This window comes from Ursus americanus, chromosome 36, assembly GCF_024610735.1.
Source record: "Ursus americanus isolate L20-20 chromosome 36, mUrsAme1.1.p, whole genome shotgun sequence".
Taxonomy (NCBI): domain Eukaryota; kingdom Metazoa; phylum Chordata; class Mammalia; order Carnivora; family Ursidae; genus Ursus; species Ursus americanus.
The window spans coordinates 13,340,477-13,355,440 of NC_142162.1; the positions used below are offsets into that span (position 1 = coordinate 13,340,477).

The 14,964-nt window shown below is 35.1% G+C and overlaps 1 protein-coding gene and 1 pseudogene across 3 annotated transcripts in view; one reads left to right on the forward strand and one right to left on the reverse strand.

Moving 5' to 3' along the window:
- Positions 1-14,964, reverse strand: part of ADAM10 (ADAM metallopeptidase domain 10) — a 133,787-nt gene that overhangs the window by 66,141 nt on the left and 52,682 nt on the right. For all 3 annotated transcript variants that reach the window (XM_045786677.2, XM_087859170.1, XM_045786763.2), the window contains exons 3-4: positions 10,275-10,393; positions 7,739-7,897 (exon numbers count right to left, since the gene is read on the reverse strand). In XM_045786677.2, coding sequence (XP_045642633.1) covers positions 7,739-7,897; positions 10,275-10,393 — 278 coding nt within the window. The remainder of the gene's footprint in view (positions 1-7,738; positions 7,898-10,274; positions 10,394-14,964) is intronic.
- LOC123784182 (proteasome subunit alpha type-1 pseudogene) lies at positions 13,402-14,770 on the forward strand (annotated as a pseudogene).

The following is a 14,964-nucleotide window of genomic DNA, read 5'->3' on the forward strand; positions in this document are numbered from 1 at the left end:
TTGCCACATTAGTGGCAGCAGTTACAACTGACCATTCCAGCTGAAACTCTGCAAAGTGATCTTAATATCAATGGGGAAAATTACAATTGTTCCCAACCTCCAAAAATTTTAAATATGAAAATACTAATACCCTCTTATTAAATATACTGAAACTCTCAATACTAAAACTCTAATTACTACTTACAAATGTATAGAGGAATGAAAAATAATAAAACTATTATTTACTATAGCATACTTTAAAATATTAGAAGAATTAGATATCTAAAAAGAAAAATGTAGTGTTTTATCTATTTATAAGTTGTATTTTACATATCATAAACTAAACATAGACATTCTTTTTGAAAGTTTGATATTTAAGATAAAAAAGACATTTCCAAAGCAACAGTTTATACGTGCTTCAAATCCTGTTAGCACAAAACTGTCCCAACAGAAAAAAAAAGGAATCAAGTGTAAAATTTTTCCTATATACTTTCAAAGTTTCTAAAAGACCCTATTTACCCTGGTCACATTAACTATGAAAATGGACAATGACATTTTCCCTCTAAAATTACTGACAATATAATCCCCGTTTCTAGAAAAAGCCTTTGTTCAACTAATGAATAAGCCCTCATTGTGATGCTAAATCATAGGATGCACTGTAGTTCCCCTGAAAAGGCCAAACAGCATATTCTTTCACAAAGAATGAATCATTGGTGTAGAATATTCAGCCTATTTAAAACAAAGATTGGCTTTAAATCTATTGCCTTTCTTCCAGTTCTTTTGCATGCCAACCTCTTGCTTTTGTTTTGCTGTAGGAGGGGCAAATATAAATAATACATGTATTGTGATACCACCTCAAGCAGGAAATAGTTCTAGTTAACTCTCAATCATCTACTCCAGGAGGAAGGAAATATTTACCATTCAGATTCTCTGTCCAACAGAACTGGTGCATAAAACACCCACTTCTCACTACATACTAACTAGTGCAGGCCCTGCATCCCCTTGCATCCTCACTATTCTCAGTAAGGCTTCCGCCACCTCTGTGTGACTGGCAGGTAGAAAGCTGACTGCAAACTTGGCTATGAGATGTCAAAATTTGGTGTAATCTCTCCAATAACATGCTATGACTCACCAAATCCAATGAAATAAATCTAACTTTTATTATCTTAATTGAATTTAAAATAAATTGACTTCACAGACAACGAACAAAAAGTTGTTAATATCTGGAGGGTAGCTGGGTAGGGACCCGGCCCACGAAAATGCTGTTTATTCCCAACAAATCAACAAGGATTCACTGAAGAAGAGTAAAAGGAAGAAGTGGGCTATTTTTTTTTTCTTTAGGACAGACGATGAGTTTGGAGGAATTAAAGAATTTGCTATGGCAAACCCCAAATGTCCTTCCCTCTTCTAACTCCAGGAGATAGGAGTCCATTTCTCCTGAACACCCTGTCCCCATTCCCCATATCCAGTCTCTGTTTGGGGATGGTGGGAAGAGCACGGGAAGAGAAGCATAGTATGATCGTCCCTGGGAAGGAGAAGAAGTTGAAGGTGGTCCCCCTTTTCACCTGCACTCACAACACTGATCTCCCAGGAAACAGAGATGGGAAGCTGGGCCAGGCATGTCCTTTCCTACCCCTCGTTTTTAAGAAGAAAGGATTAGTGTTGGGGGCCAAGTAGATCATGGGCATCAAGTCAACAGGAGCAATGCTGCTCTATTATTACGATCAATTATAAACAGAATCACTAGACTCTAAGATGCATTAGGATAAGAACCTCTGTGTCCACAGTATCTGAAAGTGTCTTATACAAATCAGGCACTCAAATGATTTTAATAAATTAATCACATGTCAACTACATTCAAATTTTAAAAATAATTAATCATTAAACCTGTAAATCTTACAACAGAAACTTGTAATGAAAACTTTTAACATACTGATTTAATATGACCATTATATTCATCTGTTCAATCTGGGACTATATACCCCTATACACAGAAAATGGGTGAGTCCAGGGCAAAGAAGATGCCAGTTTCCTTTCTTTTCTGAAGTTCCTGAGCTGTGGCAGCTAAAAACAAATATTACTGCAGCCAGAGTTACAGCTACCTTTCTTCTATCTTCAGAGATTCTTACTTCTAACAGCCAAAAGTCTACCCTATGCTCAAGGTTCAAGTCAAATGCCATCTCCCCTAAGAAGTCTTCCTAAGTATCCCTAAGGCTCCTTCAGTCTGTACTACCCTCAGTGCTGTGATGACATTTCGGCTAAGCATTTATCACATTCTGACTAGATTACTGACTGAAAATGCCCCTGATGGTTTTCTTTTTTAAGCCTTAATCCTTCCTGTACATGCACAAATCAAGAAACACTTGTTGAATTTACTTTTTCAGTCAGCAACTGGTTTCCATTCCTCTTCAAAGGTCATCCACTAACCAAAGACCTGTAAACTGCTGACTCCAATAACCTCCTTCTAGCCTTCATTCCACCTGCAATAACAAGGAACTGTCTGCAACCAAAAAACTGTTTATACGTGAAAGTGTGTTCTAAATCTCTAACTACTTTACAGATTGACTATAACACAGACCTTGTTCAAAACCAGGGCATGTATGCACATAAATTTTCTAACTGTATGTCAATGTTATTATTAATTGCACTAATTTATTTACAAAACAAGTAATGAGAGGGAAAAAACTATTAGTTACCAAACATCAGCAACACAAGAATAAGCAGACAGAGAGTACAGACCCTCAAAGAGCTTACAGTCTAGCTGGGGTGTTAGACATACAAACATGTATCCATTTAAGTATTAACTCCCTAAGTGTTAAGTGTTGCTGCATTCATCCACAGTTAAGACACAGTTACATATTGGTTGAATTTAATGTACTCATCCAGTCAACAGCTGTTTTCCTTCCATGCCTCTTCCCAGAGGTCAATCATATGGACCACTGACCTGTAAACTGCTGGATTTGAAACACAGTGAGGACTCACCAATACATAAACGGCAGTAAAGAGAGGTACAGCCAGAAGTGAGGGGCCAGAAAGGCTTCTAGATTATTTCCGAAATACATTTTGAAGGATGAGTATTGGTTTGGGGGAGACAGAATTATACACAACTCTCTTAAGACGAATGTTCCTTCTGCTCTCTTGCTTCCACAAGGCTCACCTTAAATTTCCAAAATGTCCCCTCTCTAGAGCTCAGGCATTAGACCAAGACAGTAAAAGACCTTAGTATTTGTTACATCCTGTCTTTTTTCAAAATTTATCGTATGTAAAATGATCTTTAATTAATCAATAGTTGATGAGTTTATCAAAAGCTTTAGAGTTGTTTTATTTTTAATAACCCAAAACAGAAGCAACCCAAATGTCCATCAAGTTTGTCCATCCAGGCCAATGCATGAAGATGTTATCCACACAATGAAATACTACCGCAGTAAAAAGGAATGCACAAACAATGTGGATGAATCTCAAAAAAACTATGCTAAAGAAACCAGATTTTTTTAAGACTACATAATACCTACGTGCATTTACACAAAATTCTACAAAATGCAAACTAGCCTGCAGTTTAGTACCTGAGGAAAGAAGGGCTGAGAAGAGAAGGATTACACTGAGTACGAGGGAGCCTTTTGGGGGCAATGGATACATACACTATATTGAGATTATGGTAATAGTTTCACAGATGTATAGAAATGGCAAAAAATTACCAAATAGTATACTTTACATGAGCAGTTTTGAAGATAATGTATACCACAGCAATGTTTAATAGTAAAAAAGAGGAAACAATCTAAAGGTCCATTTAGTTGATGGGTTAGTAAATAACATTCACCAATGAACAGAATATTATGCAACTATTTAAAAGAAAAATGTTAATGGTGGTGGGCACACTTCTTCTACTTCATTAACGGGCAAAAATATTTTATATAGTCATTTGATAATCAGCAAAATCAAAAATATTTCCAGCTCTAGAGGGAAAGTAGTTAGATATCCAATTTTAGAAGAGAATAAGGGATATTAAAAATCTGGTCTAACACCCTCATTTTATACATAGAGAATGAGACCTACTTACTTGCATAAAAAAAGGAAGACCTTCCCATCAGGTCACAAAGCTATGCTAGTACATCATCCTGATTTCCCTTCTAACTCCTTTCTCATACATATGGCATGCCTCAGTTCTCTGACACATTACCTCTTGTGATTTTTTCCCTACCACGTCTGCCACTAACTTGTTGTTATGGTCTTGAGCAAATGAATTAAACCCTGAAACCCTTTTAACTAGTTGATCTACAAGGTCACCTTTTAAGACTCCCTAAGCTGCTGAAACCAGTTATATCCACATCAATGAATTCCTAGTGTAATGTCTGCATATAAATATATAAGATCGCAAGACTGCTTACGTAGATTATCTGTCTAATCTCCAAATCAACCATGGACAAAAAGGACTAAGTGGTATTCTTGTCATAACTTCACTTCTATGTCCTAGGAGAAAGTGCTTTTTACTACCTAAGTACAGAATTGAACAAGTATGAATTTTAAGCTGATAAATACATGTGGTTATCACCGTCACATGTGAGTATCAAAGTGCCTAGAGAAGTTATTGACCATTTTCACTGCAAACTGTCTCTGTGTCCGGTACTGCCTCAGAAGCCATATTCCCTAAGATTCTCTGGAACAGCAATAACATTTTCGATGGTGGCTTCATACATTTATGCCCACAGTTGCAAAAACAGTATTAAAAGAAGGGTAGCCAAGTTCTCATCAGAACGCCTACCCTAAGTTGGTATACTTCACCTGTCATTTGCTTCTGCTGAGAATAAACATACAGGGATACTGAATTCACTCAAGCATATACACAGTGATCTAAACAATCACACAGTAATTGAGTTGTGAAAATAAATTACTGGCACTTAAGCAAATTATATGAAAATAGTAATATACATTAAAGGAATGTCCTTTCCCTCTTAATTAGTTGTAAAGTAGAACGTCCACTGCTAAATATAGTGAGGAGAGAATTTGGCTTAAAACAACAATAGATGCAAACGTGTCATTTTAGAAAGGCTTACAGATTTCAGAAAAGCCCCAGAAATCCTTGGAGTATGTTAGAATTTACAGCTTTCTTCCATAAGTGAAGCAGACAAGCACATGGTTAAGAACACAAGATCCATTATCAAGTGACGTAAGTTTTCTAAGCCTTAATTTTCCTCATCTATATGCTGGGAAGAAGGGGATATGATATGTGTGCCTATTACACTTTATAGTGTTATTATAAAGATTAAATGAAGTAATGTAATCAAAAAAGTTTATATAGTACCAGGACACATTAAACAGTAATAACTGTTCTTACTACTACTACTACTACTACTACTGCTACTACTACTACTGGTACTATAACCTTAGGTATTCTACACAGAGAGGTTAAAGGGCCAATTAAAAGTAAGTTATCGATCCATCCTCAAGAAGAGGGAGGGGCGAGCATACTACAGCCTGCTGAACAACTCAGTTCTTTGGTTTGCCATTCAAGCTAAGGAAGGTTGTTTTTTTTTTTTTTAATATTTTATTTATTTATTCGACAAAGATAGAGACAGCCAGCGAGAGAGGGAACACAAGCAGGGGGAGTGGGAGAGAAAGAAGCAGGCTCATAGCAGAAGAGCCTGATGTGGGGCTCGATCCCATAACTCCGGGATCACGCCCCGAGCCGAAGGCAGACGCCTAACCACTGTGCCACCCAGGCGCCCCAAGCTAAGGAAGGTTTTTACATTTTTAAATGGTTGAAAAAAAATTGCAAACAAAATCACTCTAAACATTACTATTTTTAAGCTCTAATACCATTATTTGTATATAATAACAATATGAAAAGGCCTCCTTAGCATGAACTTTTTTTTTTTTAATGAACACACATTTTAATTGGACAAGTAAAAAGTAAGAGCTGAAATCAATGGTAAAGTTAAATGCCAAAAGAAATAGAAAACTCAGTCACATCCGATGTCATTGATCCTTCAAGCTAACTCATGATCTTTGGGGGAAAAGAAAGGTTGACATAAAGGAAAGTATTTGGAAGTTACTATAAGGTGGAAAGTGGAAAAATGCAATTATAGGACAGGAAGAAATAAAAGTGCAAAAAAAGAGCAGAATATGCTTAACCTACTTATAAGTAGGTAGGAGAAGGAAGGAAATGAGAGAGCAGATGTAATAACAGAAATCATAAAAGGCAGAACACAGAATAGGGTGCTTACGGGTGTAATTCAGCAAAGGATAAAGTCTGATTATAACACAAATAAAAACAGGAGTTCAAAATCTGTCCATTATTCTCCTCTTCTCCCTCCTTTCCCATAAGGCCTTGTTTGATTTTGAGATAACATTATAAGGAAAATGTTTCAAGATTTCATTAAGTGTCTATAAAGAATCTGCTCCAGAGATTAAATAATATTGGCAATGTTAAAGGAGCAAAAGAAACAGAAACTGTATTTGGAGAACTTACATACCCTGATAGGGGTAAACCCACAAGAAGACTAAGTTACTAAAAAAATTACAAAGTAACATACAAATCAAATAGATAATAATTCTGTTGGCAGAAAGAAAGGAAGGCAAAGGAATTCATATTCCAGCTTGTGAAGAAGGACTTAGCATGGAGCTTGAGAAAAGTCTGAAACACCAGGAGGGGAAACCGGAAAAGGAATCAAACAGGGATGAATAAAAATATAGGCAAGTAGCATTAAAAATATGATATAGATATAGATATACAGGCAAGTAGCATTAATGAATTTATGAGTTAGCAAGTAGCTAAAATCATAAATGCATCCTATCTAGAATAATTATGCTATTTTCTATAGCAATCCAGCATCAGAAATAACAACCAGTTGGACAGACTGAAGAAGTATGGAAACTGTCAGAACTAATGGAGCAAAAAGCCAAGATGGTTAGGCTTTCCAGTACATTATTAGGAGTGAGAATGAAATTACTGACAATAAACTTCTGGCTGCAGAATGGAAAATGAAGCCAGAAGGAAGTTGCCAAGTTAGGAAAATAGGCAAAAAATGAGAGACTAGTCTAATTATAGTCAAAAATAAAATATGAGTATTCAAGAGGCATTATAAATTAGAGGAATGTATTTCTGTGGTATTTCATTAAAGCATTCTCATGACTAGATGACCACGAATATATGGACCATGGTAAAAATTAAACGGTGAAGTCTATTTTCTACTCTTAAAACACAGAAAAAGAACTCTCCCAACAAATTACCATCATATGAAAACCAGGGTAGAGGACAAAATCCATCATGATAAACCTGGAGTCTTACCAAGCTGAAGTAAAATCATTATTTCAAGATTCCAAAAAGAAATACTCAAAGGATTTATAGATTACAAGAGTATCAAAAATATTCCTTAAATACTACACAATACTACACAAATATCCACCCTAAAATTTATATTAGAAGGAAAGCCACACACAGAAAGGCATTATAGCATTCAATGACTGGCTGATATCAGAATATAGAATTTCCAAATCAATCAGAGTTGGTTGACTCATAGTTCAAATAGAATTGGTTGTATCATATCAACAAAGTAGGACTGGCATAGATTGACAAGGAAATTATCTCTTTATATAGGTCTAATATTCGTTAAATTGAGACTTTGGCTGTGACTTAGACTATCTCCTGGCCTGATCAACAGCTCAGGAAAGAAAACAGCTCAGGCTTGGTATGTCTCCACATACTTTTAACTATTTATATGCCTTTTTGCAAAAGGTTACTTGATAAGATTTAAGTACTTACTAATATCATCTTCATGATAAATGACAGAATGAAAGGGCAGAGTTCGGTCTTTAATATATCTCTCTGCTGGCTCAACATAAAATGTGCCACCACGAGTCTGGATGAATCCTTCAAATCTTCCATCAATAACAGATCCATGGCTAAAACTTCCTTCTTCACCTGTTAATGAAAGCAAAAACACTTGAAAAATTAATTTGCACGTAAATATTAATTTCATTCTCCTTTAAAAAGCCATTCTTATATATTTTAAAAACCTGAATACAAATTTATTGGGGAAATTAATTTTCACATAAAATATATTAAGCAGAATTTGAGAAGTGAACTAGTACTTAGTTAATATCTATACAATTACTAGGTAACAACAATGAGAAACAGAACACCTGTCTCATTAACAATCATATTCCCAGCATCTAAGCACAGTACCTGGAAAGAATTCAATAGTCATTCAATAAATAATTGTTAAATTAACTTAAACTGTGAAAGAGGCAAACAGATCCACTGATAAAATATGCACTTCCAAAATAAAGATATTAAAGTATCTTTTGAGGAGTGCCTGGGTGGCTCAGCTGGTTAAGCGTCTGACTCTTGATCTCAGCTCAGGTCTTGATCTCAGGGTCATGAGTTCAAGTCCCGCATTAAAAAAGGGAAGGAAGGAAGGAAGGAAGGAAGGAAGGAAGGAAGGAAGGAAGGAAGGAAGGAAAGGAGGGAGGGAGGGAGGGAGGAAGAAAGGAAGGAAAGGAGGGAGGGAGGGAGGGAGGGAGGGAGGGAGGGAGGGAGGGAGGGAGGGAAAGAAAAAAAATAAAGTATCTTTTGAGCTTTTGGTCTAATTACTGTAAGTAAAAAAGTTCTTTTCCCACCTGATATAATCTGCATGAAACTTTTGGCTTCTTTTTTTTTTATATACGTACATTTTTTAAATAAAAAAGTATCAAATATTTCAGAAGTAGCTTAAACAAAAGTATATCAACAATCCTTCTTAAGATATTGGATTTTTAATACTGTCCCGCCAATTACACTTCTCTAGTGAAAGAAAATACAGGATAAAAAGGGTATTTTGTGATATTCACAAAGAAAAGGGGAGTGCCAACCATCAAATGATATGAAGAAGTGGAAAGTAGGAGGATGGTACTTTAAAAGTTAAATTTACCTGTTAAAATTTTCTCATTAAAACAAGTATCAGGCTTTCCACAATTTCTAAATTGTAGATTAACATTAACTAATTGACTGTGAATTAATTAAGGACTGAAGCTAAGAACCCAAGACACTGGTATTTTAAGCAACATGATTTCTATCTGCAAACTCATTCAGTCTTGTCCTTTTCTTTTTTCTTTTTTTTTTTTTTTAAAGATTTTATTTATTTATTTGACAGAGATAGAGACAGCCAGCGAGAGAGGGAACACAAGCAGGGGGAGTGGGAGAGGAAGAAGCAGGCTCCTAGTGGAGGAGCCTGATGTGGGGCCCGATCCCATAATGCTGGGATCACGCCCTGAGCCGAAGGCAGACGCTTAACGACTGAGCCACCCAGGCGCCCCTTGTACTTTTCTTGACCATCACCTAGCAAAGAAGGGCAGACACTACAAAGTTATTGGCTCAGAAAGATAAATGATCAAAGGAATAATGGTTCAATACTGAAAGTCTATACTGACAGAAAAACACTTTTAACTTATTAATAATTAAATAATAATAATAAAAGCTTTTAATTTATTAATGAAATTTCACCTAAAAGTAAGAAATTCTAATTATAGAAATGCCTCATTTATCTGGTATAATAAAAAATTAGAAACATTTTTAAACACTTAATTTTCCACAATGTTATGATTCTGAGTGGAAATCTAGTATGTAGAAATTAAATTTAACTTTCAGTTAACTTTGTCTTAAGAACTGAGAATCATCTTGAGTATTTATTAATATAGAGTTGTAACAATATTCTGGCCCTCTAATACCTCCAGAAGATTTTGACTGTTCTTTCCAAACTATTAAACTGTCAAATATAACTTTCTCTTGGGTTAAGTGTGCTCCGCATCCCCCCAGTACCACCTTAATATCTCGTAGTAAGGAAAATTTGTTAGAATTGTGAACACAGTAAATAGATTCTGAGGCAGAAAGGCCCTGAAAGGATCTTCCTATGAGTGACTTTGTCACATTATTTTTTGGCTGTTAAGATGATCTTTACAGTTTTCCTTTAGGTTTCTTCTCGTTTCTTATAATACATAGCTAATGTTTTGCTTGAAAGATCAGAAAGTTAAAGCAGTCATTAAAAACTTTTTAAAAAATCTAACAGTTTGTAGGTATTGAGAGAATCAAAACTACGTATCTTTCAGAAGCCAGGCACTGTATAATTCAAAATTAAATATATACACAGAGATAGGTCCAAGGGTTACTTTATTCTTCAAAGACTGTTATCCTTCGTGATATATTTAAATCTCCTCAGGATTTATCCCACCTCTCTGAAATATATGCCTATACCTCAAAATGTAGGGGTTTCTTTGTGTAGAAAAAAAACTAAAGAAAGGAATTCTCCTAAGATGCAACTCACCATAAATATGTCCAGTGTAAATATGAGAGGTATCATAATCAAGTACTTTATTTGATGTTTCTACTTTAAATTCATCACTGAAAAGGGATGTATCCCTCTTCATTCGTAGGTTGAAATGTCTGCAAACAGGGTGGAAAAGGGAAAAAAAGGAAATTAAAAGAATCCAAATTTTAAACATTTTTTTTATTAAAAAGTCTGCAAAATATAAACTGTTTCACACCATTTGTCTACTTGGAAATACACTTTACAAGATTTTTCTTATAAAAATTTTGAATCTAAATTATATATAATTAAACAGTAACTGTCTAAGATATATTAAAAGTTAAATGCCGACAGGCTGATTCCTACATGGTAAAACAAGTTAATTCCAACAGCAACTAAGTGCTTGGACATAAAAACAAGCTTCTTAAACCAATTACTACCTGTCTTCCCTCTTTAGTAATTCTGCAGCTTTGCCATTTTCCCCTACTTTTCACAACTTAAACACTACATTAATAAGTGGCATCTATATTAATGACTCTCCTCAGAAAAGCAAGTACACATGCTCTTTCTTTTATGTATACGTACACAAACATCCCCTTTCAACTCCTGTATGTTTTCCCTAGGGCTTCTAATTCTTCTAATTATCATTAGACCTTCCTCAATTTAATTTGAGAAGCCAAAAGACCATGATATTAGCTGAAATCATACTCATTCTCAATGGTCCTCTATACAGGAAAGAGAAAGACCAAAATATTGAGGTGAAATTAAATAAAGAATCTAGGGTTTGAATCAAACTACGAATCAAATCTTATGCCTAAAATTTACCAGCCCAGGATTCCAATCTGTTAAATAAAGATAATACATTCTATCTGGTAAAACCCTTTTAAGGATGACAGCTTATAATGCATGTAAAGTCATTAACACAGCACCTGGCACAGAGAAGCTGCAAAATAAATGGCAACTAATTAGCTATCATTACTAAACTCTTAAAAGTGTATCAAGTCTCTTTTATAATTGTCATAAAAGTCTGCACATAGCACAATTTCTCCTCAATGAATCTGAACCAAAGTGTTCAATTAGCAACCCCCAAATGTTAGTAGGATGTGGAGTAACTGCAAATGTCACACATTGCTGGTAGAAGTATAAAATGGTGCAATCACTTTGGAAAACTGACAGTTTTTTTAAAGTTAAACATATGAAAATGTTTATGACCCACAATTCTACCCCAGAGAAACGAAAATATAAAACATTAAGTCCAAAAAACAAACTGGATACAAATGTCCATAGCAATTTCATTCAAAATATACAAAAACTGGAAATCAGTTTTTCAGTCAATATCAACAAGCAGAGATTAAAAGACCGTGGCTTATTCACACAAGGGCAAACTACTCAGCAATAAGAAATGTCAAACTACTAAAAATATGCACTTTCGTGAAGACACAAAAGAATATATACAGTATAATTCCATAGATATGTAATTCTAGAATAGGCGAAAACCTATCTACAGTGACAGCAGATCGGTGGTCGCCTGGGGTGAAGAGAGACTAAAAGCAAAGGGGGATGAGGGAACTTTCTGCTACGAGGGACATGTTCTATATATTGATTTGAATGGCAGTTACACAAATACATTTGTCAAAACCTACCTCACACTACACACTTGAAATGAGTACAGCTACCTTTCAACAACACAGATCTACAGTGCATGGGTCCACTTACCCACGGATTTTTTCCCCATAAATACAGTACAGTACGGTTTTCTTCACATTTTTTCTCTAGCTTACTTTAAGAACACAGTATACAATACATAAGACATACAAAGTATGTGTTCTTCAACTGTTTATATAATCAATAAGGCTTCCAGTCAACAGCAGTAGTTGAGTTTTGGGGAAGTCAGAAGTTGTAAATAGATTTTTTACTGCATCAAGGGGTTGGTGCCCCTAACTCCCACATTGCTCAAGGGCCAACTGTATATTTTATTTTATGTAAATTATATTTTGTGCTTGCTTCAGCAGCATACATACTAAAAAATATATATATATAAATTACATTTCAATAAAGTTTATCTTAAAGAAAAAAACTCATTTTTCAAGTAAATAAGGGTCAACAGGGTATACTCATTAGCTTCAGTAAGTTGTGTCCCCTTTTCAACTTTTTCTATTTTATATTCTCCTTAATTTCATGTCAGTCTTGGCACTCTTTTATTTTGAGGCTGTATTTCAATTTCTACTTGCCTAAACTCTCACCAAAAAACTCCTAAAGTTCCCCAGGTGCTGTGACAAGGACTCTAGGCTAGGAAAAGGGTCCTTAGAGCCTTAAGTTTGCTATCTCCTGGCACAAGTAATCAAAAGGTCAAACATATCTCTAAATGGGAACTCCGCAGACAAAGTTAAAAATAGACTACCCTGAACAAACAGGAATCCTGCTTGAATTCTTACTGCACATCCTGTCTTTCCATAAAATTTCTTTTGCTAACAGACAGGAAATTCTTGATCATATATGCAGGTATAACTATATTATTTTTTTAAAGATCACAATATTTTGAAAAATCATTAACTTAACGTATATACTTTTTAACTCACTGTACAAATACCATCTGAAAAAGAGCATCTTTGCTAAACAGACTAAAACACTAAATGTCCAAGGGCTTAGTATATTTATCATCCAACATTTATTATTCAATAAAATTGTTATACTTATAATCATTATAAGCAAGAGTATATTCTATATGCAAAAAGGGGGATATAAGCTTCAGAAAAACATTTAAGCTCAGTATAAGAACAATCTATGCTACACTCCCTACACCCCCAAAAATAGTTTTACATCACTTACAATGTTTAAACACATAGGAACCCTAGAGAGAAGTTATAACAGAGAGATTTTAAGAACACTTGAAGTAGGTCCCTTCCAACCCTGATACTGACAGCATAAGAAAATCATCTCACATGTACAAAACATTATTCTCCACAGTGACTTAAATTGGACTAAACCATATATAAAATCATTTCTCAATTATCCATGCACAATCAAGTAGCAGTATAGATAATACAACAAAAAATCAAACTTAGATCATACCTCCCAAATGCACCGCGTTTATTAACATTAATTTGCATCTAAAACATGTATCAACAGAAGAGGAAATGAAAGGATGGTGACCCTGAAAGGCAGGTAAATGGCAGAAAGAAGCCTTATTGAATTCAAGTCAATCACAGTCTATGAAATAAACTACGAATGAATAATCAGAAGCTGGACATAATTTATTCCATTAACTAAGTCACTAAATTCCAATTCCTTAATTTTAATTCCACTACCATCTGTTTAATACACATCGTTATGCTATTTTAATATTTCTATGAATTATAAATTCTTCACAACGTTCCTGTTGGATTACATATTATAAAATAATAATTAGCCAACACATTCTACCTTCCCAGTTTCTCAACAAGCCCTGAATAAAAAACAATCTGAAAACATAACCTGGTTTTTTAATTGTTTAAACTTTTGGCTCAAACGTCAGAAAAACTACAGTGAACACTGCCTTATAAAAATCATTGTTCTGGAAAAACAGTATGATGGTTCATCAAATGTTAAACAGAGAATTATCATATGACCCAGTAATTCTACTTCTGGGTATATATACCCAAAGGAATTAAAATCAGAGACTCAAACAGATTCTTGTACACCAATGTTTATAGCAGCATTATTCACAACAGCAAAAGATGGAAACAACCCAAATGTCCATCGATAAATGGATTTTAAAAATGTACGTACGAGTGGAATACATATACAATGGATTATTCAGTCTTAAGAAGGAATGAAACTCTGATACAAGCTACAACATGGATGAACCTTGAAAACACTTTGCTAAGTAAGTCAGACATAAAAGGCATACTATGGCATGATTCCACTCATATGAGGTACCTAGAAAAGGTAAATTCATAGAGAGAGAAGGTGGAATAGAGATATCAGGGACTGCTGAGAGGGTAGAAATGGGGAATTATTGTTTAATGGGTAAAGAATTTCTGTGTAAGATCTCTTCCTATGTCTCATCTTGTATCTCTAATTGGAAGCAAGACCCAGATACAAACACAACGATGTGGCCGGAGACCATATGGTGTTGGACTGCTTATTGCTGATTATGATGATGTGGGCCCTCACATTTTCCAAACCTGTCCATCTGCCAACTATTTTGACTGTAGAGCTATGTCCACTGGAGCGCGTTCTCAATCAGCTTGTACTTACTTGGAGAGACATATGTCTGGGTTTATGGAGAGCAATTTGAATGAACCGGTTAAACATGGTCTGTGTGCCTTATGAGAGACACTTCCTGCAGAACAGGACCTAACTACAAAGAATGTTTCCATTAGAATTGTTGATAAAGACTTGGAATTTATGATTTATGATGATGATGATATATCTCCATTCCTGGAAGGTCTTGAAGACCACAGAGAAAGGCACAGCCAGCTCAACTTGCTGATGAACCTGCAGAAAAGGATCACGAACCAATGGAACATTAAGTCACAAACCAACTGTCTATATGTGTATTATCAAATATGTAAGAATGTGGAGCACCTTTGAACCAAAAGATGCAGGGTGGTCTTATGGGATGTTCTAGGACTCAGTCCAGATGTGTTTTTCCGAAGCAACTTGTCCGAAATCATAATATGGTGTGCATTTTTCTTTGAGAGGGTCGGTATAATCATTTTCTAGA